Source organism: Saccopteryx bilineata, chromosome 10 (genome assembly GCF_036850765.1).
Source record: "Saccopteryx bilineata isolate mSacBil1 chromosome 10, mSacBil1_pri_phased_curated, whole genome shotgun sequence".
Classification (NCBI taxonomy): Eukaryota; Metazoa; Chordata; class Mammalia; order Chiroptera; family Emballonuridae; genus Saccopteryx; species Saccopteryx bilineata.
The window spans coordinates 37,519,061-37,540,669 of record NC_089499.1 but is presented as its reverse complement, the minus strand read 5'-3'; the positions used below and the strand labels follow the sequence as shown (position 1 = coordinate 37,540,669).

At 46.7% G+C, this 21,609-nt stretch overlaps 1 protein-coding gene and 1 non-coding gene across 2 annotated transcripts in view; both read right to left on the bottom strand.

Annotated features, from left to right (window-relative positions):
- Positions 1 to 21,609, bottom strand: part of LOC136314723 (serotransferrin-like) — a 53,825-nt gene that overhangs the window by 22,948 nt on the left and 9,268 nt on the right. The window contains 14 exon segments of the mRNA XM_066246012.1: positions 526 to 715; positions 1,609 to 1,793; positions 7,038 to 7,102; positions 8,663 to 8,807; positions 9,924 to 10,082; positions 12,138 to 12,176; positions 13,126 to 13,216; positions 13,810 to 13,964; positions 15,208 to 15,385; positions 16,149 to 16,327; positions 16,840 to 16,895; positions 18,160 to 18,307; positions 19,025 to 19,201; positions 19,905 to 20,013. Of these exon segments, the coding sequence (XP_066102109.1) occupies positions 526 to 715; positions 1,609 to 1,793; positions 7,038 to 7,102; positions 8,663 to 8,807; positions 9,924 to 10,082; positions 12,138 to 12,176; positions 13,126 to 13,216; positions 13,810 to 13,964; positions 15,208 to 15,385; positions 16,149 to 16,327; positions 16,840 to 16,895; positions 18,160 to 18,307; positions 19,025 to 19,201; positions 19,905 to 20,013 (1,876 nt within the window).
- Positions 17,882 to 17,957, bottom strand: TRNAV-AAC (transfer RNA valine (anticodon AAC)). Its single transcript has one exon. It is a non-coding gene; the product is annotated as a tRNA-Val (tRNA).

Sequence of the window (21,609 nt, the reverse complement as noted above, 5' to 3'; positions counted from 1 at the left end):
TGGGTTCCAGCTAGTGAGCCTTGCTCAAACCAGATGAGCCTGCAATCAAGCTGGCGACCTTGGGGTCTCAAATCTGGGTCCTCCGCATCCCAGTTCGATGCTCTATTCACTGCGCCACCACCTGGTCAGGTTCATTTTGTTTAGTTTTAATTAATTTAAATTTAAATGACTGTATGTGGCTAGGGGCTACCATATGGGACGATGCACCTCTATATAAAAATAAAGGATTTCAGTGCAGAGCAGTGGGCATAAGCACATAAACCTCTTCCTTTTCTCAGTAATACCATGGAATTCTGCAGATTCAGGCAGCTCATTACTTCAGTGCCCTGAGCCCATCACCTCTTTGCCACCTGCCCATACCAGTAGCCTTTAATATGTTCTAGGATTATGTTGTTCCCTCATTGTTTCATCATGTCCATTGGTCCTCTCCTGGGGGCTAGAGCCCACTTCTCATTCTGTACTCACCACCCAGAACCCTGCCCGTATTTGCTTTGCAGCTTCCCCCGGGCTGTTCCTCCTACTCACTCGAAGTTGAGCATTGTCTCAGGTTAGCCACGGCCGTGACATACTCGGCTCCTAAGTAGGATTTATATGTTGTTTTGTCCGGAAGTTTGGCCAGACACTTTGTATCATCCCTGAACAGAAGGTCCTTGGTTTTAGATTGGAACATACAAAAGTCGCTGGAGCAGACACTTTCCTTTTTCCCATATTTTTCCTGTCAAATGAATAGAAAGTACATGAGAACATGAGGCAGTAAGCAGCTAGGGAGGTTATTCCTGCCAGGGAGAAGCTCTGTAAGGATAGGGGTGTTGGGTTTTCCGGATGTTGGAGTGGTTCACAGTGTATCTAAGCAGGGGAAACACAGATCTGCATTTCATGACCTATGTCAAGGAGGTCTGGAAAACAGAATTAGTTTCCTTCATTTAAAAAAAAATGCAGAAGTGTGGGAAATGAGGGTACCACAGAGGAGGGCAATTTCCAGTGACCAGGAGGGCCAGGCCTCAGAGATGCAGTCCCACAATCCATACCAGGGGTCCCCAAACTTTTTACACAGGGGGCCAGTTCACTGTCCCTCAGACCGTTGGAGGGCCGGACTATAAAAAAAAAAACTATGAACAAATCCCTATGCACACTGCACATATCTTAATTTAAAGTAAAAAAAACAAAATGGGAACGAATACAATATTTAAAATAAAGAACAAGTAAATTTAAATCAACAAACTGACCAGTATTTCAATGAGAACTATGGGCCTGCTTTTGGCTAATGAGACGGTCAATGTCCGGTTCCATATTTGTCACTGCTAGCCATAATAAGTGATGTGACACGTGCATCCTGCGTCATCAGAAGTAGTACTGTATGTGAGCGACGCGTCTCACTGACCACCAATGAAAGAGGTGCCCCTTCCGGAAGTGCGGTGGGGCCAGATAAATGGCCTCAGGGGGCCACATGCGGCCCGCGGGCCGTAGTTTGGGGACCCCTGATCCATACACTCAGTTCTAGTTTCCAGAAAGAGAATGCTGGAATGTGGGCTGCATTTAGCTGTGAGCTCCCCCAAATAATATGCACCACCCAGAAAGAAAGGGTGGGAGGCCCCGGCTCATTCATACCTGCTGTTTAAGTAATATGTCCCTAACACAAGCTGCCTTATCTTCTCTTGAGACCACACCATGATTTGGGGCTCGGGCTAAGTGGCACTCCTCAGCTTTGTCCACAGTCTTCCTGGTGCCATCAGGGCACAGCAACCTGAAGTTGTCCTCCGTTAGGCCTTTAGCCCAGTCATCAGTGTTCTTTCCTGCAGATAGAGAAGGTTGGTCAGCCACAGCTGATGGCGTTGCCAAGGCACCCTCTCCGGGGGAATATAATCAACCCACTGGTGTGTGGAGGGCCTGGACCCGGTGGCCCAGAGAAATGTACAGTTATGTGGAGAGGAAGAGACACACCAAGAATTTCTAGTGACCACCCCTTCCAACCTGCCCCATTCCAGCCAGGGAAGAGTGGACTATGTTCTTTGGATGCTGTTCAAAGAGTTCTTCATTTCTACTAAATTCCAGAGCCTTTGGACCTATAGCTCAAGCGTAGGAAGAATGTGACCCTCAACTGGTTGACAATGTCTGTGCTGTATCTTCTTGCATCAACAAGCAGAAGAACTTTCCCTAGAAGCCTTTTCGAAAATGGAAGCAGTGTTTTGAGTCTGACTCACTCAGACTGACCCTGTGTGAAAATGAGCACGTTTCTCTTGTGCACACAGGTCCGAATCCCATTCTCAGCCCTTTGCTTCATCTTCTCTGCATTCTCTCTGGAAAAGGAAACCTCACTCGTTCTTAGGGTTCTGGCTCCTTCCTCCAGAGGCAATCTCAAACATGTCTTCCCAGTTTTTATTTCTCTCCTAAAATGCTGTATTGCAATTTTTTCTTAATTTAATTAAACAACTAATATATGAATTTACTATTAATAAAATTTTATATTTATCTATAAAGCTAAAATACTGGTTTCCTACACTCCCCAAATGTATAATTTTGGTTTTAATAGAAAACTCCCGTCGCTCTGCCTCTTTCCGACTAGTAACTGGACACATCTTCACTTACTTTCTAACATTTATCCTTTCCTTTCTTACCAGTCCCTCTAATTCAGCGCCTTCCAAATGAGATCCATCATTGTTCTCCCCAAACCCATCTCTTCTACATGTAATTTAAGCATGTATTTAAAACTATGTTCTTAGCCTTCTGCAAGACATGGTCTGATTAGATGGGAAAATAGCACACATACCAGAAGGAAAAATTCAGGGCACATATAATAACGTTTTATATTTTGTGGAGCACACTCTAAATGCTGTGTGAGCTCCGAACCAGCACAGTGAGAGGACATTGATTAGGGGAAGCTAGCTGGAGGAGGCAGGGTTTTACCGGTGTCTTGTAATGTGTGTAGGATTGAGAGGAGGAGAGAGGAATGCTTCTCTGGGGGAGGATGGAGGGCACTGGTAAGACTCAGGGACAGGTACGAACCCGGTGTTCCTAATGGATGAAAGGAGAACGGCCCCACTGAGACAAAGTCTTAGGCAGTGGGGCTGCACAGGGGAGGCACACCCAGGCACTAAAGGCTTTGAGCGTGGGATGGAGCGTGGTGCTTGGCAGGAGGAAAAGTGGGTCCGTGAGGATTTATGAATGGAAGTCAATGTTAATGTGTGAGCCAAAGCCTGAAATAGGACAGTTAAGAATAGTGAGAGGGGGCCCTGGCCGGTTGGCTCAGTGGTAGAGCGTCGGCCTGGCGTGCAGAGGTCCCGGGTTCGATTCCCGGCCAGGGCACACAGGAGAAGCGCCCATCTGCTTCTCCACCCCTCCCCCTCTCCTTCCTCTCTGTCTCTCTCTTCCCCTCCCTCAACGAGGCTCCATTGGAGCAAAGATGGCCCGGGCGCTGGGGATGGCTCCTTGGCCTCTGCCCCAGGCGCTAGAGTGGCTCTGGTCGCGACATAGTGATGCCCCGGAGGGGCAGAGCGTCACCCCCTGGTGGGTGTGCCAGGTGGATCCCGGTCAGGTGCATGCGGGAGTCTGTCTGACTGTCTCTCCCCGTTTCCAGCTTCAGAGGATAGCAGTGCAGTGGGCATCTAGAAATGCATTTTAAAACTTCTTTCCAGTGAAAGTAATCCTTGTTTTTGTTCAAAAATAATTTTTAAAATGCTACATAGCTTAAGAAAGAAAATTTTGAAACACTTATAATCCCACAGCAACCACTTTCAAGATTGGTGCATTTCTTCGAGTCTTGTGTTCAACACACACACACATAATATGTAGACATATCTAAATAATTAGATCAAAGAGTCCCCACGCTTTTGTATCCTGATTCCTCTAGTACAACATACCACAAATTCGGTAAAAGACATATTCTGGAGGAACAAAAAGCATACTGACTGAGAGACTAATCTAGCCTGGCCTGGCAGGGCATTAGTAAAGTCCTCCACAGGGGCAGAGGCTGCGGGAAGAGGACTGGGTTCTGAGAGAATATGAGGAGTTTGAATTTACACAGGCTGAGGGGGCAGCACTAGTGTACTTTGCACATAAAAATGACCGTGTGGCGGCCCTGGCCGGTTGGTTCAGTGGTAAAGCGTCGGCCTGGTGTGTGGGGTACCCGGGTTCGATTCCTGGCCAGGGCACATAGGAGAAGCGCCCATTTGCTTCTCCACCCCCCCTCCTTCCTCTCTGTCTCTCTCTTCCCCTCCCGCAGCCAAGGCTCCATTGGAGCAAAGATGGCCCGGGCGCTGGGGATGGCTCCTTGGCCTCTGCCCCAGGCGCTAGAGTGGCTCTGGTCTCGGCAGAGCGACGCCCCGGAGGGGCAGAGCATCGCCCCCTGGTGGGCAGAGTGTTGCCCCTGGTGGGCGTGCCGGGTGGATCCCGGTCGGGCGCATGCGAGAGTCTGTCTGACTGTCTCTCCCCGTTTCCAGCTTCAGAAAAATACAAAAAATAAATTTAAAAAAATGACCGTGTGGCAAATAGATATACTGGAATGCTTTTAGATTGGAGGTTAAGCCTCCTCTAAATTCTCCTCCGGAGGACAGGCTTTTGGAGTCCGTTGCAAATAGTGGAGACTTGAAGCCTAGAGAAGGGAGCCCTACTCAGCAGAGTATAATGTCACCCCATTAAATTTAATTTCTACATCAGAAATAAAATAAAATAAAAATAGATCCTAAAAAAAGAAGTACGAAAAGAACTAAAGAAGTGACAAGAACCAGTCTTAGGCTACCACGTGGTAGCAGGAAAAAGGACAGCCCTTAAATAAAAAAGCAAAAGTAAGAGGAGGACCCTGGCCAGGTAGCTCGGTGGGTTAGAGCATCATCCCAATATGCCATGTTTACAGGTCTGATTCCCCAGCCAGGTCACAAAAAAGGATCAAGCAATAAATGCACAAATAAGTAGAACAAATCAATGTTTCTCTCTCTCTCTCTCTCTCTCTCTCTCTTTCCCTCCTTTCTCTCTCTCTAAAATCAATAAATTTAAAAAAACAATAATTGGAGGGAAGAAAGAAAAAATCAGCCAAACCAATATTCCTTCAAGTAAGAATTTAGCAACTTCTGTATGCCACATACTACAGTTGGAGTTGGGATATAAAAGGAGGGGGGGAAAAGAGCTCAAAGGTTTCCTGTATCTACAGTTTATTATAGAATGTGACAAATTCAGTAATACTAGCAATATGGACACAGGATTCTGTTGTGGATGTATATGTGCCATCAGGGAAGGCTTCTTGGAGGAGTTGGTGCCACACTAGTTTATTCTAGATGAGTTTCTGGAAAGATTAGAGGTAGGGTGAAGAAACATGAGGGAAGAAAGGGAAGTTGCAGCTGCCTGGACTGTAGTGGGTGCTGTGAACAGTGACACAGAGCAGGCAGGTGCAGTACTCATTCTTACCACCTTTTAAAAATTTTTGTTTGGTGTTTTCTTGTTTGTTTGTTTGTTTTTCTTTTGAATTTCTGAAGCTAGAAACGGGGAGAGACAGTCAGACAGACTCCCACATGCGCCCGACCGGGATCCACCCGGCACGCCCACTAGGGGCAACGCTCAGCCCACCAGGGGGCGGTGCTCTGCCCCTCCGGGGCGTCGCTCTGCCGTGACCAGAGCCACTCTAGCGCCTGGGGCAGAGGCCAAGGAGCCATCCCCAGTGCCCGGGCCATCTTTGCTCCAATGGAGCCTTGGCTGCGGGAGGGGAAGAGAGAGACAGAGAGGAAGGAGGGGGGGTGGAGAAGCAAATGGGCGCTTCTCCTATGTGCCCTGGCCAGGAATCGAACCCGGGTCCCCCGCATGCCAGGCCGACGCTCTACCACTGAGCCAACCGGCCGGGGCCTGGTTTTGTTTTTTGTTTTTGTTTTTGTTTTTTTTTTAATTTTTATTTATTTATTCATTTTAGAGAGGAGAGAGAGTTAGAATGAGAGAGAGAGAGAGAGAGAAAGGGGGGAGGAGCAGGAAGCATCAACTCCCATATATGCCGTGACCAACTTCCATATATGCAAGCCCAGGGTTTTGAACCGGTGACCTCAGTATTCCAGGTCAACGCTTTATCCACTGCGCCACTACAGGTCAGGCTGTTTGGTGTTTTAATGTCTTAGCCATCCAATATTCACCCACCAGTCTTAGTATCCAATAATTACTCTTGATTGAATCAAGTATTGCTATATTGGTTGTCAAGTGATAGTTTTTTAACTTTATATTTCTACATTTATTAGTTAGCATTTACAATAAGAAAGATCTCTCCTTTTACCTTCATTTGTTTAATCGGGATGTACTCATGTATTCTTATTTCATTCAATGGGTTATTATCTTTTACATTATTATTATTATTATTATTATTTCCTTTAATGCTCAGAATGTCTTATATTTGTCAGTGGGAGGTCCTTCAAAATGGTTTCTGTGTGTTTTCACATGTCCCATCACTTAGAACACTTCAGTGTGATGTTCCCAGCTCACCCGACAGTTTTCCTGCCCAGCCCCAGAATCACTATTGTTCTAAGGGACCCTGGTTCCTTTTATTGGAAGCGGTTCTAAAATTCAAGATCTCGGTGTTCATTCCTACTGGTGTGCCACTGTTTTTTCAGTAGACATGGAATATATTGGAATATATATTGGATCTGGAAATATAGGAAGCAATTATAAGGGACCCTTTTGCAACGATTCAGAAAATTTGAATGTGGACTATGTGAAGTGATGAGTATTAAATCCATGTTAATATAGATATCCTGATCTTGGTAATTGTAATTTAGGTATATAAGAGAAAGTCCTTGTTCTAAGAAATGTGCCCTGAAGTATTTAGGCGACAGGCAGCATAACGCCTGCACCCATGGTAGGATTCTGTGGAGAGAATTCAGGGTCATAGAAACCTAACGGTCCTTACCATTCTGCTCACTGAGGTGAAAACTTCTCTCTTCACTGAACAAAACGGTTGAGAACCAGAGCTCTGGAGCCTGACAGAGTCCACAGCACTTCCACCACGGCTCCCAAACACAAGGGGACCCAGTTCCCCCAGTTTATAAGAACAGAGAAGCATGTGCACGTACCATTTGTGTTCTGTGTGACAGTCTGGTCTTTCACAAAGGCCACGTCTCCTTTCTCAACCAGACACCTAGAGAGCCAGACGGAGAAAAAAGAGAGGAAGTCAGTGAGTTACATCTGTCATTCAGGAGGGCCACCTTATAGATCGAGGGCTGGCCATCTGATATCAGCAGTTGTGATTTCCCTTCTATCACTGATCTACTATTATCACTAATCGTACATATATTATTAAGGTAAGTAATGAAGAAAAACACAAAACCTCTGATTTGCTGTGTAGTTACACAATCTCAGTTCCAAACACTAAATCTTCAATTCTGGCAGTTTCTCCAACAGTGAGAGCTATATCATTTTTCTAGCATCAAAGCAGATATTAGAGAGTCATTTTCCAGGGAGGTGATTTCTTTTTTTTTTTTTTTTTTTTTTTAGCGAGAGAGACAGAAAGACAGAGAGGCAAAGAGATGAGAAGTATCAACTCATAGTTGCAGCACTTTAGTTGTTCATTGATTCACCTCATTCATACCTTGACGGAGGTGGGAGTACCAGCCGAGCCCGCGACCTTGGGCTTCAAGCCAGCGACCTTCGGGCTCAAGCCAGCGACCTTTGGGCTCAAGCCAGCAACCTTAGGATCATGTTGGTGATCCCACACTCAAGCTGGCAACCCCATGCTCAAGGTGATGAGCCTGTGCTCAAACCGGCGACCTTGGAGTGTTGAACCTGGGACCTCAGTGTCACAGATCAATGCTCTCTCCATTGCACCACTACCAGTCAGGCTACAGTGAGGTGACTTCTTACCATCTACTTTGTAAGATTAGAACGTGTAGGATGTGAATTGTACTTACTCTAACTCGCAAGGTGGTTCTAACTGATAAATTGGGATACCCTTTGTTTCTTTCCTTCAATACTTTGAAGTTCAATCACAATGCTACCATCACTGTACAATTGATGGATTCATGAACTACTAATAACACAGTCCTAAATCAGAAAGGATAGTTTAAAAGCTATAAAGTTATAAGATGCACAGATGCCTCTATAAAAATGAAAAACATTCCATGAAATCGAATTGTAGTTGGGAATGTAGAAATCATGTTCTTTACTTCTGTAAGTTTCCGGGTGAGTATGGCCGTAGGTTCCGCAGAGGTGCATGGAAGAGCACGCCTATATTCAGCTATGGTAAAGTTCCCTCACCTTGGCGCTTGTAACATTTTGAACCAGATAACTCTGTTGTAGAGTGTTGTCCTATGAATGCAGGATGTTTAGCAGCCTCTACCAATTAGATGCCAGTAGCACCCCCTCCCCTCCTTGCCCCACCTCACCCCAGCTATTTGGATAATGAAAAACATCTCTGGGCACTGCCAGATGTCCCCCGGGGGGCAAACAGCCCTTGTTGAGAACTTCTGATTCACACCACAGTGTCAATATTTGCTGTCTGTGACAGCCAGGTCTAGACACAATGCTCTGGAGGGGCCTGGATGCCCCTTCACACAGGGTTCTACATATGGTTGCTGAATGCGGCCCCCTGATACATGCAGGACTAATATGCTAGAAACATAAGAAACTCATTCTAGTTCCTGAAAAGGAGTCTTGTCAGCTGGGGGTATTATTGTATTCCTATCAGAGTTATCAGACTTACCTGAAAGCCCCTGTGTAGCCGTAGTATCTCTCATTGTTGTTGGCTTCACACTCCTTTCCTGGACTACTTGCTGAGCCGATACACAGACCACAGAGATTGGAACTTTTCTCATACCCAGGGGCACAGCTTTGACTGAAAAATTTATCTGTGCACAAGGACAAGAGGATGTCAGCTTTTCCTAAGTCAATATGAATAGCCTTCATCTAACATGTAACAGATGTGTATGGCCCAAGGCAAGTAGAACACGCTCATTTATTCTGTGACCTGCCACCAACTCAGAAGCCAGGCGGTAGGCTTTAAAAAGAAACTTAATTAAAGACTAGGAATAGAAATTGGGGACCATTGCAGTTCAGATGGAATGAATTCCATGGGCACCCTGAGAGTGTCATCACTTATCTAAAGAGAGAAGAGATGGAAATGACATAAAAGTTAACATAAAGGAGATAAAATTGAAGGTCTCACTCCCTGAACCGGTGCCACCTATTTTTGGATGTTTTCTTTCCTCTGCCATTTATTAGAAGAGGCTTTAATAGAACTTGGGACTCCAAGCTCATAAAAGGGCTGGGGAATTTTAGTCACAGCTCAGCTGTTCTCCCGTGCCTGTAAACCTTACAGGAGAGTCAGGAGAGCAGAGGCGGTGCCCCAGCTAGTTGAGAGCCAGAACTTCTGAATGTCACCCTAGCCACTCTTTGCTTCCTCGCAAATTGGTGTCATAGAACAAACTGGGTGCATAAATGTGATATTATCTCCCATCCGCACACACAGGACTCATCTGGTTCATAACTGTTTTTAGAGTGTTACATCAGTTGGGTTAGATTTCCTGGATGGCTTCTTGATTAAGTTAATAGAAGGTGGCATACACTTTAAGTTCCCCTTATTCCTTGCTCCTTGAGGCTTCCTGGATTATGGATATGATAGCAATTATGGGTGACCTTGAAGATGGAGGCTTCATACTCAGAATGGTGAAGCAGGAAGAGAGAAGGTGCCTGGGTTTCTAATGAGCATATCAGCATAGACTGCTCACCTCCCCTCTTTTTCATTAGAAAGAAAGGTAGGCCATAATGTGCAAGGGAAAACAACCATTCTGATTCGTCTACCCAGCCCTACCATCACTTTTAGGTACTTCCTTGAGGTTCACTTTAATCAAATTTTAACTACTATAGAACCAGGGCTACAACAGCATTTTATACCATACCACTCTCTTCCCAGTGTACCTCATTCTGGCCTGCCTGACTACAGTGACCTCCCAGGATTCACTCACCGAATTCACAGTGGTTGATCCTGTTGTAGAGCAGGCCCATGGGGATATTCCAGCCAGCAGTTCTGTCTACTGCAGTGTGACAGGACTTCTTCCCTTCTAGAGTGTTCCAGGTGAGGTCATCTGGTGCTGATGACTTAACCACAGCTACAGCAAGATACCCTATAAGAAGGACACCAAAATAAAGGATGTATTAACACCTCTAGGCCCTCCAGAGTATCTGTCTGAAGTCATAGCCTGCCATCTCCCTATGGAAGCAAAATTATTCTGAATCATTCCTTCTGTCTTTTAAAGGGCCCTTCCCAATAACTGCATGAGGTGGAGTAGAAGTCACTCTGTCAGGTGGAGATTAATCTGAACTGAAAAAATCAAACTAGTAAGAATATATATATATATATTTTAATCAAGAAAGAGGCAGGGAGGCAGAAAGACAGACTCCTGCATGTGCTCCAACCAGGATCCACCTGGCAACCCCCATTTGGGGTTGTTGTTCTGCACATGTGGAGCCGCTGCTCCGTTGCTCAGCAACCGAGCTATTTTAGCACCTGAGGCGAGGTCATAGAGCCATCCTCAGTGCCCAGGGCCAACTTTCTCATTCAAGCCATGGCTGTGGGAGGGGAAGAGGGTAAGGAGGGGTGGAGAAGCAGACTGTAGCTTTTCCTGAGTGCCCTGACCAGAAATCAAACCTGGGAATTCCACGTGCTGGGCCGACACTCTACCACTGAGCAACCAGCCAGGGACAAGAATATGTTATCATTAGAGCAATGGTTGGTGTATGACCCTTCCCAAGTGTACAGAGTTACTAAAGTTATAAATTAGCACCTCACCCTCCACGGTGGAACATCAGAGGAATGAATACAGAAGACTACATGTAACTCCAACATTGTATACCCTAACAATTTTTAGGTAAGATTAGTACATGACCAATAAACTGCAGGGAATATTCTGGTCAGAGATTTTATGATAAGGAGAATATTTGCACCAAAGTAAATATGTGAAATGAAAACTGTCAGAATCAAGTCAGCTGACATCTTTTAAGTTGCTGATCCTTAAAATTGGGAATGGAACATCAACTGTGATTTCAACTTTCTAATTTAACCTTGCAAATTGTTGACAACAGAAAACCGAGAAGTCTTATTATCCATGAAATAAGAATATGCCTTTCTGCCTTGGCCGGTTTGCTCAATGGATAGAGCATCAACCTGGAGTGTGGACATCCTGGCTTCAATCCCCGGTCAGGGCACACATGAGAAGTGACCATCTGCTTCTCTTCCCCTCGCTCTCCCCCTTTTCTCTCTCTTCCCCTCTCGCAGCCAGTGGCTCAATTGGTTCAAGCATTAGCCCCAGGCATTGAGGATAAATAGCTCAGCTGATTTGAGCATTGACATCAGATGGGGGTTGCCAGGTGAATCCTGGTTGGAGTGCATGTGGGAGTCTGTCTATCTCCTCTCCTCTCACTTAAAAAAAAAAGGGCGGGGGGGGGGGAGAGAATAGGCCTTTCTGTATTCTGCTTCTGAGCTTAGCTCCTAGAATGATTGGGAAAGGCTGGGAGGTTGTAATCAGGGGAAGTCACAAGGACAGACTTTCACACTAGTAGCTGGAAAATGACCTGAGGCCTAAGTGCAGGGATCCCGTGCTCACTGTGCTGTAAGACTTCCTGACTTGCTCCCACCCCATCTTTCCAGACCCACACGACTAGACCTCTGGGAAGAGTCAGGTTATCCTGGGTTTCTGAGCCCAGCCCTGGCTGGAAGATTGGGTAATTGCGTGCTTCTAGACATCTGCCTGTGTGTGCCTCTCTCCTCAGCCCTGCCAGACACAAATATGCAAGGCTCCTTGGCTGGTACTAACTCTCATCTGAAACTGTGCAGGGCTAATGTAATGCAAGGCAGTCAAGAGTGGTGAGGATGGCGTGGATTTGCTTACTGGATATAGAAGCCTAGACAACTTATAAACTCAGCCTTTGGTCCTCTTCTGCATCCTTAGAGGATGACAAGGCCTAATTTATAGGATTAAATGAGAAATCCTTAGTGCAAGTCATGGCAAGTGTAAAAGAGTAGTAACTATCATTACCAATTATTATCTTTCCATAATTCTTTTGCATTCCAAAATTGATTTCTTCCGCCTACTTATAATTTGAATTTAAACTTACCTTTCCCCTTTCCCAAAAGCAATGGGATTTATCTTAAACTCATTAGGTTACCAATCCCAACTCACCTTTTTCCTGAGTGTTTTCACAATTCCCTCCAACAGTTTCTGGAGAAGAGAAAATGAAGGAGTCATTAAATACTCATTTATAGATTGGAAATCATGCCTTTGCCATGTTGCAGATCAGAATAAAGAGATCTAGGGAAACTACATAACACCAATTCCCAAAAAAGCCCAGACTCTCTTGATTGTGCAAATTCACTTTAAATCACTGGCCTATGGAATTTAGCCCAAAAGTATTAATTTCAGATTTCCTGCTCTGTCTATCCCGTGGCCACAGTGCTCCCTGCCAACTCTACTTGAACTCTGCACCAGGGAATAGGAGAAGTGTGAGTTTTGCAAGCAAGAAGAGCTGCCACGCCTGACCAGGCAGTGGCACAGTGGATAGACCATTGGACTGGGATGCAGAGGACCCAGGTTCGAGACCCCGAGGTCGCCAGCTTGAGCGTGGGCTCATCTGGTTTGAGCAAGGCTCACCAGCTTGGACCCAAGGTTGCTGGCTCGAGCAAGGGGTTACTCGGTTTGCTAAAGGCCCACGGTCAAGGCACATATGAGAAAGCAATCAATGAACTAAAGTGTTGCAAGGAAAACTGATGATTGATGCGTCTCATCTCTCTCCGTTCCTGTCTGTCTGTCCCTATCTATCCCTCTCTCTGACTCTGTCTCTGTAAAATAATAATAATTAATAAAAATTAAAAAAAAAAAGAAGAGCTGCCAGAGATGGCAGCTGAGAATCACAACTGTCCTGTGTATTGGGGTCTCATAGCTGGAACTTCTCAGTGCAAAGCCTCCATTTCCTCTGGTGGATAGTATGAAGATTTATTCTTCAAGATAACTGTGGGGATTAGAGATAACGGAACCCAGAGCCGGGGAAATAGCAGGTGCTCAGTAAGCAAGAGTTTAATGGCCAGTATGGTATGAATCCGGCTGTTTCCCCCATCTCCTTTCTTCATGGCCTAGAGGAAATAAAACACTGAAAGGCATCCTCTCTACTTACTGTAGTTCTCTGCCAGGACAGGCACCAGACCACACTTGCCCGCGATGTACATGTAGCCTCCATCCAAGCTCATGGCATCAGCTTCCCCTTTCTGCAAAGACACAGCACACGACAGCAGATGAACAGACACCATTTCCTGTACTGTCTGCCTTTCCAGATGTTTCCTTGAAGCAGCCTTCCCAGCACAGGCCAGGAAGGACAAAGGAGACAGCTATCGCTAGTTCTGCACCCCCAAAAGATCAGCCATAAATAATAAAATGGACTCTCATTTTTACCCAAATCATTATGAACTGATGATCAATTCTGAGTGCCTCACTCAGTTTCCTCAGGAGCAAAGACTCACATTCAGCCCGCCTGTCCTCTAATAGGGCACGCTGTCCCAGAGACATTCCCGCAACACCTCTCTGACACCAGGAATTCTCCTTTGTAAGACAGATGAGTGGAGCCGAGCCCAGCCTGAAGGAACCCATCAGATCCACAAACTCAAAAGCACTGAAGCTCCTGTGGGGCTGGGCCTCCAGAGTGAGGGCAAGGTTCCTAACTCATTTCGCCCAGTGAGTGACTTACCCATATATCTGATTATTCCTGGGTTTCCCTATTATTCCAGGAATACTTGCTTAGCCTTAGGGATAGGCAGGCAGCAGCAGAGGCACTGCCCTAAGGAGTCAGGAGTGACTGACATACCATGATCTTGGCAAGGCAGTCTTCAGTGTTCTCTGCTGATTCACACTCTATTTTCCCTTCACTGTTGACACTCCACTCGTCGCACTTGGCCCGCTCATGGTGGCCTATGGCACACCACTTCACACGCTTGCATTCATCCTTTGAAGTGTCCGGGCCTAGAGCATAAGAAAGAATAATAGGAGGAGTTCAGCTGAGGTACCAGAAGCTGCCTGCTGGTTATCAATGTTACTGTCTCCATGAAAATGCTGGGATTTGCCCAAATAGATTCCGTTCAAGGAATTAATCATCTTAGAAAGCAAAGGCAATAACAATCTCTTGATTGATGTCCTATCATTTAGATTTACCTTAAAATGACTTCTTCTGAGAAGCCAACCATTCTACCAACCACCGAGCACTCTAGCTCTTCAGACTAGTTTTTTTCCCCTCTTCTTATTGAAGTAGCACTTAACCACTTGAGCTGTTCGTATTTATTTGTTCATTGTTTACTTTCTGTTGCCTGACCTGTGGTGGCTCAGTGGATAAAGTGTCGACCTGTTTATTGTCTGTTCTTTATTTATGTAGGAGAAGGTAAGCTCAGGCAGGCAAGGGCCATGCCTGTCTTTTTCTCCACAGCACCCTCCTTGTTCAGGACAGTGCCTGGCTCATGGTCAGTGCAATAAATGTCTGCTGAATAAATGGACACCTACTTAACTATTAGACTTAGCTCAAGAGTCACTTAAATCCAGGACTTGTTTTTGTTTTCATGATTTCATAAGGCTATGATCTTTTGTTCTGTGTTTTTCTTCTTCTGAGTAAATCTCTCCTTTTTAATTGATCATTCAATAGAATGACTATTCATTGAACATTTGTTTTTTCCACTGATAAGAAAGTTTCATGATAGCAGAATTTAATATGAGTTTGTCTTAACATTATATACCCAGCACCTAACATAATTTATGGCCAGATAATCAATAAATCTGTTGAATGAATGAATGAATGAATGAATGAACCTCCAGTGACCCAAGGAAATTCAGGTACAGGATGGACCTGTCTAGAGCTCCAGCTTCAGTAGGCCACATGACCATAGTACTGACTTTCATTATCTTTGACTTACTTTGTGCCAGGCTAATTTGTTTCACAAAGGGGTTAAAGGGGTTGGGGTGGCCCTAATTTATACAAAGAAAATAATATTATTTTAAGCATGAATTTCCTGTAATGCCCTTTTGTGATGTGAAGGCCTATCTCATAATGAAGAATACCATTTAGCATCTGTCCAACAGATAAAGGAACATCAGGACAGATGGGTTCAGTACCTGGACAGACTCTACCCCTGGTCCCTGCCCTCATCAGGTTTCCAAGCTCCTGCACTCCTCAGATTTCCAAGCTCCTAAGGTCACATGATCCTTCCCAAATACTTACGCGTCTCCTCCCTAAGATTCTGAAGAGCGGTGACATACTCATATCCAAGGTACATCCAGGAGTCCATCCTAGAGGGAATCTTCAAAAACCCTTGGGCAGAGTCCTTAAACAGCAGGTCCTTCCCGTGAGTGGAGCTGAAGAGCTGGAACTCATTAGCTGTACCTCGGCCATAATGTTCCTGTTTAGAATAAAACACCAGTGAATGGCTACAGTGACAAAGTAGGTTGTGAAATGGGACTGAAGAGAAACAAACATCCCAGTAAACTAAATTAAACCATGAAATTTTCAAGATGGCAGGAAAGAGGGCAATCGGGCCTTCTCTTTCCTACCCATCACCTTTCCCACTCACAGCCCACTGGGGGGGTCTGCCACACCCTATTTCTGGATGTGTTTCTGTGCCTGTCTCCCTGGCAGCGTTGATGGCGGACTGACTGAAAGAAAAGTATCTCTGTCAGATGTTGACACGGTGTGGTCACCACTGAAACTCTTGATAGATGGATAAGAGGGCTGGAGGGTAGAGAGTTGGCTCATTCCTGACATTCTGCTCTAGTGATGTAAAGCTGGTGGGGCATGCAGCTCCTTTGCAGTCAGGTTATGGGACATCAGGAAAGAGATCATTTCTTCTGGGGAGGTCATGGAAGGCCTCACGGGGGAAAGCCACATGTGCCCTTGACCTAGGCCTGACTTGGATGGAAAGAAATGGAATAGTAAGGAGCATCTTCATGTCAGTGGTCTTCCTGTAGGGGTCTGGCAGACAATGATACAGGACTAGGCTCTGTGCCACTCTGAGAAGCACTTTTAGATAAGTGGGCGATGTGTGGCACAATCTTCACTATGTCCTAAAGACAGAAGGTTCTACAGTGGCAATAAGGGAATGAAGGAAAATGCCCCAAATCCAAGCAGGGACCACCAAGCAGGAAGGAGGACAGCGGACTTGGTACCTGGGCCTTGTTGAGAAGCTCCCAGATCAAGTCCTCCTTGCCATCTACACTTCGGGCCACAACGGCATGTGAAGGGACGCTAGCCAGGTGGCACTCCTCAAATTTGTCCACTGGCTTCCGGGTGTTGTCCCTGCAGAGCAGCTCATACTGGTCCCTGTCAGCCTGGGATGCAAGGTTCTCTGGGGAAGGAAAGCCCAGATGAACCTCTTGCAGGCAAAGCCACGAGCTGCCACCCCCTCCCGCTCCCCTGCTCTCCCACTGTGTCATAAACTCTGTAAGCTGAGAGGCATGAAGCAAACACCGAGGGCCAAGAATATAAGGAGATGGACTTGTTCAATATCCCACAGCCAACTAGAGGCAAGGGAGCTTCTAATACCCAGGGCAGGGGTGACTACCCCGTACCTGACAGTTGGTCTTATCTCAGAAGGCCAAGGTTGGCCAGACCTGCACCTAATCCTGTGCTATGGCAAAACATAACAGAAGGAAGGGTGCCTGTATCCTGGAGATTGAAGGAGGGACAGAGGCCCAGGAGTCCCAGCGGGGACCTCACAGGCACAGGTAGAAACCCAAGCAGTGATAAAGGAGGCTCACGCTATGCTCATGCCTGACTACTGAGCATGAAAAAGGAGGCAGGAAAAAGAGAAAGCCCACTGCTTGGAGAGGATCAGCAAATCCTTCTTCTGTCACTTACCGAATACTGTCAGGTGCTTGACAAAGGCCACTTCCCCAGCATCCTCCATCAGACACCTGTAAAAAAAAATGCATAGGAGGGTTTCTGCAAGACAGGCTCCTCTCCTTGGGCTCGAGGGTCTGATCACACTAGCTGGCCAGGAGCCAGGGGAGAGGCCAGTGGAGGCCTCTGCAAACCCACAGCAGAGGAAGCACTGTGCGCTGATATCTAGGGTACCACCGACGTGGGCGGGATGAGCTCACAAGAGCTGGAGGTCCCTCACCACGTGCCCCAAAGCAGCAAAAAGGTGTGGATAATATAGTACAGGGAACGGTTTTCAAACTTCTGAAATAGAGATTAAAGACACAGTATCTCCTGAGGGAAAAAAAAAAGTACCCTTAGCTGGCTATTAAACTTTAGAATATATCCAAGGGAAAAGAAGAAGCAAGAAATGAGCCATGTGAGCTGCCTGCACAGAGGCCATGAAGGGAAGCAGGAGAGGCCGGTACGTTGAACAAGTGACACACTGCAACAGAAAACAGAGGGCCAGTCCAGTGAAGGATGGCCTGGACGCTAGGGATGTGCCTGTTCCCTCAGGCTCGGCCCAGTCCAGTGACAGGACACACAGGCCAAATTCAAGGGCTCTGGGGAAACGGAAGCATCCCCAGGAAAGGAGCTTCTTTCTCTTTCTTTCTTTCTTTCTTTCTTTCTTTCTTTCTTTCTTTCTTTCTTTCTTTCTCTTTCTTTCTTTCTTTCTTTCTTTCTTTCTTTCTTTCTTTCTTCTCTTTTGTATTTTTCTGAAGTGAGAAGTGGGAGGCAGAGATTTCCACATGTGTCTGACTGAAATCCACCCAGCACGCCCACCAGGGGGCAATGCTCTGACTATCTGGGCCATTGCTCTGTTGCAACTGGACCATTCTAGCACCTGAGGTGAAGGCCGTGGAGCCATCCTCAGCACCCAGGCCAACTTTGCTCCAATGGAACCTTGGCTGTGGGAGGGGAAGAGAGAGAGAGAGGAAGGAGAGGGGGAGGGGTGGAGAAGCAGATGGGCACTTCTCCTGTGTGCCCTGGCCAGGAATCAAACCTGGGACTTCCACATGTTGGGCCAACGCTCTACCACTGAGCCAACTGGCCAGGGCCAGGGAAGGGGCTTCTTTATTGATGTCACATGAAGGGAGCTAGCACTGGCCTGGCCTGGGGAGTCCCAGGTGGATCACTGAATCACTGTGAGGAGATTAGGCCTCCTGAACACTCCTACTGCAGGCTGGGCTCAGCTATGGGCCAGAGAGGATTTCTCAGCCTGAGGACACTGAACATGGAACAGCAGCCAGTCTCACTCACTTGAAGGCACCCGAGTAGCCAAAGTACGGTTCATGGTTGGAGCAGGCACACTTGTCTGTCCCCTTCCCAGCACACAGTTGACACAGTTTGGGGAAGGCTGTCCGATCCGCACAGGGGACACAGCTGCCCGCGAAGAAATTGGCCACTGCTGCTCAACACAGAGATGTGGACACGGGCATGAGCCATCCCAGCCAGAGACAATTACAGCCCCAGCCCAGACTCCTGAGTGAACAGAGAGTGACCAGAACAAAACCAGCACACCAGGCCCCACTGGCCCCTCTCTGTGTTCACTCTTCAAGATCAGAGTTTCCAAAAAGGGTTGAGTTAACCCCTGTCCTCCCACAGCCCTCCCTGAGAACCAGGACTGTGCCTGCCACCTACCACGGCCTATCTCAGTTTCCCTGCCTTGTCAGATTGGAACAGCTCAGAGAAAGATCTCACCTAGAAGCCATGCCCAGAAGATGACAGACTCACCTGGACAGGTGCATGCCAAGCTATGGCCAGCAGATGGCCACCAGAGAAAGCTTCAGCAGAATGGGAGACATGTGAGCCACAGAAAAGAAGGCACCTCAGGGAAGTGGACAATGGGGCCCAGCAACCTTGGTCCTGCCTGAACCCTCTGTTGGACCTGATGCCCTTCCCTCGACTCCTCCAGACAGCCTCTGCTGAGGTGTTGGGGGCTCAGAGAAGAAGAGACTCAGCTGACACCTGCCAAGAGCTGCAGTTTAAAAACAGTTCACCTCCCACCTCCACCCCAAGAGCCATCACACTTGACCACCTGATCATGTCTGAATGACCTCAAGATGGCCTGTGTGGGCACCTCAGAAACAGACATCTGCCTGAGGGCACTCATCCTCCTGCTTACCTTTCTGAAGAGAGTCCCGTGGCTCAGGCAGTTGCCAATAGAGTAGGCCCATGGGGATGTTCCACCCAGCGGACCTGCCAAGGCCTGTGTGGCAGGACTTCCTGCCTTGGAGCTGGTTCAGCTGGAAGCCGCTGCCCTTCTTCACCACGGCCACAGCATAATAGTGGGTTTGTGGATCTGCAAAGCAGTAGTGTGAATGGAAGACCCGCAACGTGGGCCTCGGGGAAACATGGTTCATCCCTGCTGGGTTCCTGACTAGGGAAGGGGGACCCACAAGGTTGGGTTGTAAAGAAGGAGGGATCAGAATAACTTTCCTAGGCTTTCAGGGAAGGACAGGATCACAGACGGGGCATTTGTGATAATCCTCCAGGCCAATACAGGCAAGAGGCCACATGAACATGTGCCCCAAATGATTTTTCCTTCTTTGGTCCTGTAGGCTCTCTGCTTACACTCACCAATCCTAGCCTACCAGGAACTGGAGTTGTGGCATGGAAGCCACAGTCCTGACTCTCTCTAAGTATTTCCTGGGACACAGGGACACAGGCCCAGGGACAGTCAGGTTACTCCCAGAAAAGACACAGGCTGTTAGAGCTCTGACTGTGTGCTCCAGTGTGGTCTCTCCTCTGAATAAGGCGCCCATGGTTCTTGGAGAAGTCTATATACAGCTCTAAACCCTAATGGTTTGGGTCAGTCTGCATAACCAGCCCAGAGCCACAGAGGCCTTGAGTTGTGCCTGTGGTGGACAATAGGGCCCCTCAGTGCCCACTCGCTCCTCCATTACCTGCCTAAACAAGACAAGACTCTACCAGGAGAGAACAAGCATCTATCAGGAGAGAACAGCAGTCACAAACTCTCTCCTGGGTCCCCAGGGAGAACTTACTTTCCTTTGACCCATAGAACTCCGCCACTACAGGTTTCAGGTTGTAGGGGGCCAGGCCTGCCTCAAACACCAAACCTCCATCCAGTGTCACAGCGTCTGCTTCGTTTGCCTAAAGGAAACAGACCAAGCACCAATGAAGCCTTTAGTTCTAGGAAAGCCAACTTAAACCCAGGCAAGTGGGTGACTGGTGGGGCTCCTTGTAGCTGGGGCTGGAGAAACCATTGATTTGGCCAGATCATACAGTATCCCAAGTTTCACTTGACCCCATCGCCCTGGTGAGGGAATTTGGCCACCATATTCCTATCCCCCCCCCACACACACACACATAGAGGGAGCAATGGGTTACTTTTCTTTTCCCTGGTGAGAAGTCTGGATTTTGCCCAGAAACGTATGTGTGAGCTTTAGGGTCAACCTGAACTACAGAGGCTTTACCTAGCAGACCTCGTGGGGGTGAGCGGCCCTCCCACACCAGACTGGGTGCACAGACCGGGCTCCACAGGCTCTGAAGGAGGTTGCAATCACTCACTGAGGTCGCCTGTCTCTAACACATGTTTACAGCGAGAACCCAGGTGCTTTTGTTTGGTGACCCCTTTATCTTGGGCTTCACAGACATCACTGTGAAGCCCTCCTTAGAGGGGAGTGGAGCTTTGATGATACTCCTCTCCACTCTGATTCAGTGTTCAGTAGTGTTCCTTCCTGCCCTGGCTCCGTATAACTGCAGGAGTCTTTCATTCACGGTTTTGGTTTTCTCTGGATTTAACATCTTGCTTCTGAACTAAACATTAAATGATTATCACTTCTATTATGGTTCCTTGTTCATGGCTCAGGCACGTCATAGCTCACCACTCTCCAACTCAGCTGCATTTTACACATTAAAAAATGGGGACATAGAAAATTTAAGTCACTTTTCTAGGGAGCATAGCTAGTAAGTCATGGAGCTGAGATTCAAATACAGCCACTAATGGGTTTATTTCTTCTACTACATTGTTACTTGCTGGTTATTGTTGTTATTTTAGTTTCTGCTTCAACTTTAAAGTAATAGTATTTTTATTTATTTTTAAATTTATTGGGTTGATTTACTTCACCAAACGATACAAGTGTCAAGTGTACAACTCAATATAACACAATTTACACGCTGCATCATGTCCCTTCCTCGCCCCAAGCAAAGTCCCTTTCTGCCCCCATGTCCCCCCATTTGCCATTTCCCCCTACCTCCACCCCTCTTTCCCTCTGGCCATGGCCACTGTTTGTATCATGTGTTATGTATATATGTTTTTATTAATCCCTTCACTTTCTTTGATCTAGTCCCCTTTTCCCCCTTCCTTCTGACAACTGTCCATCTGTCCCCTTGTCCATGCCTCTGTCGCTATTTTGCTTCTCAGTTTATTGTATTCATTAGATTCCTGGTATAAAAAAAATCATATGGTATTTGTCTTTTTCTGCCTGGCTTATTTTACTTAGCATAATAATCTCCAGGTCCACGCATGTTGTCGCAAAAGGTTCTTTTTATGACTGCATAGTATTCCATTGTGTAAATGTACCACAGATTTTGTATCCACTTGTCTGCTGACAGACATTTGGGCTGCTTCCAGATCTTGGCTATTGTACATAATACTGCAATGAACATGAAGGTGCATATATTCTTTTGAATTGGTGTTTTGGTATTCTTAAGATATATTCCTGGAAGTGGGATAGTTTAAGTATT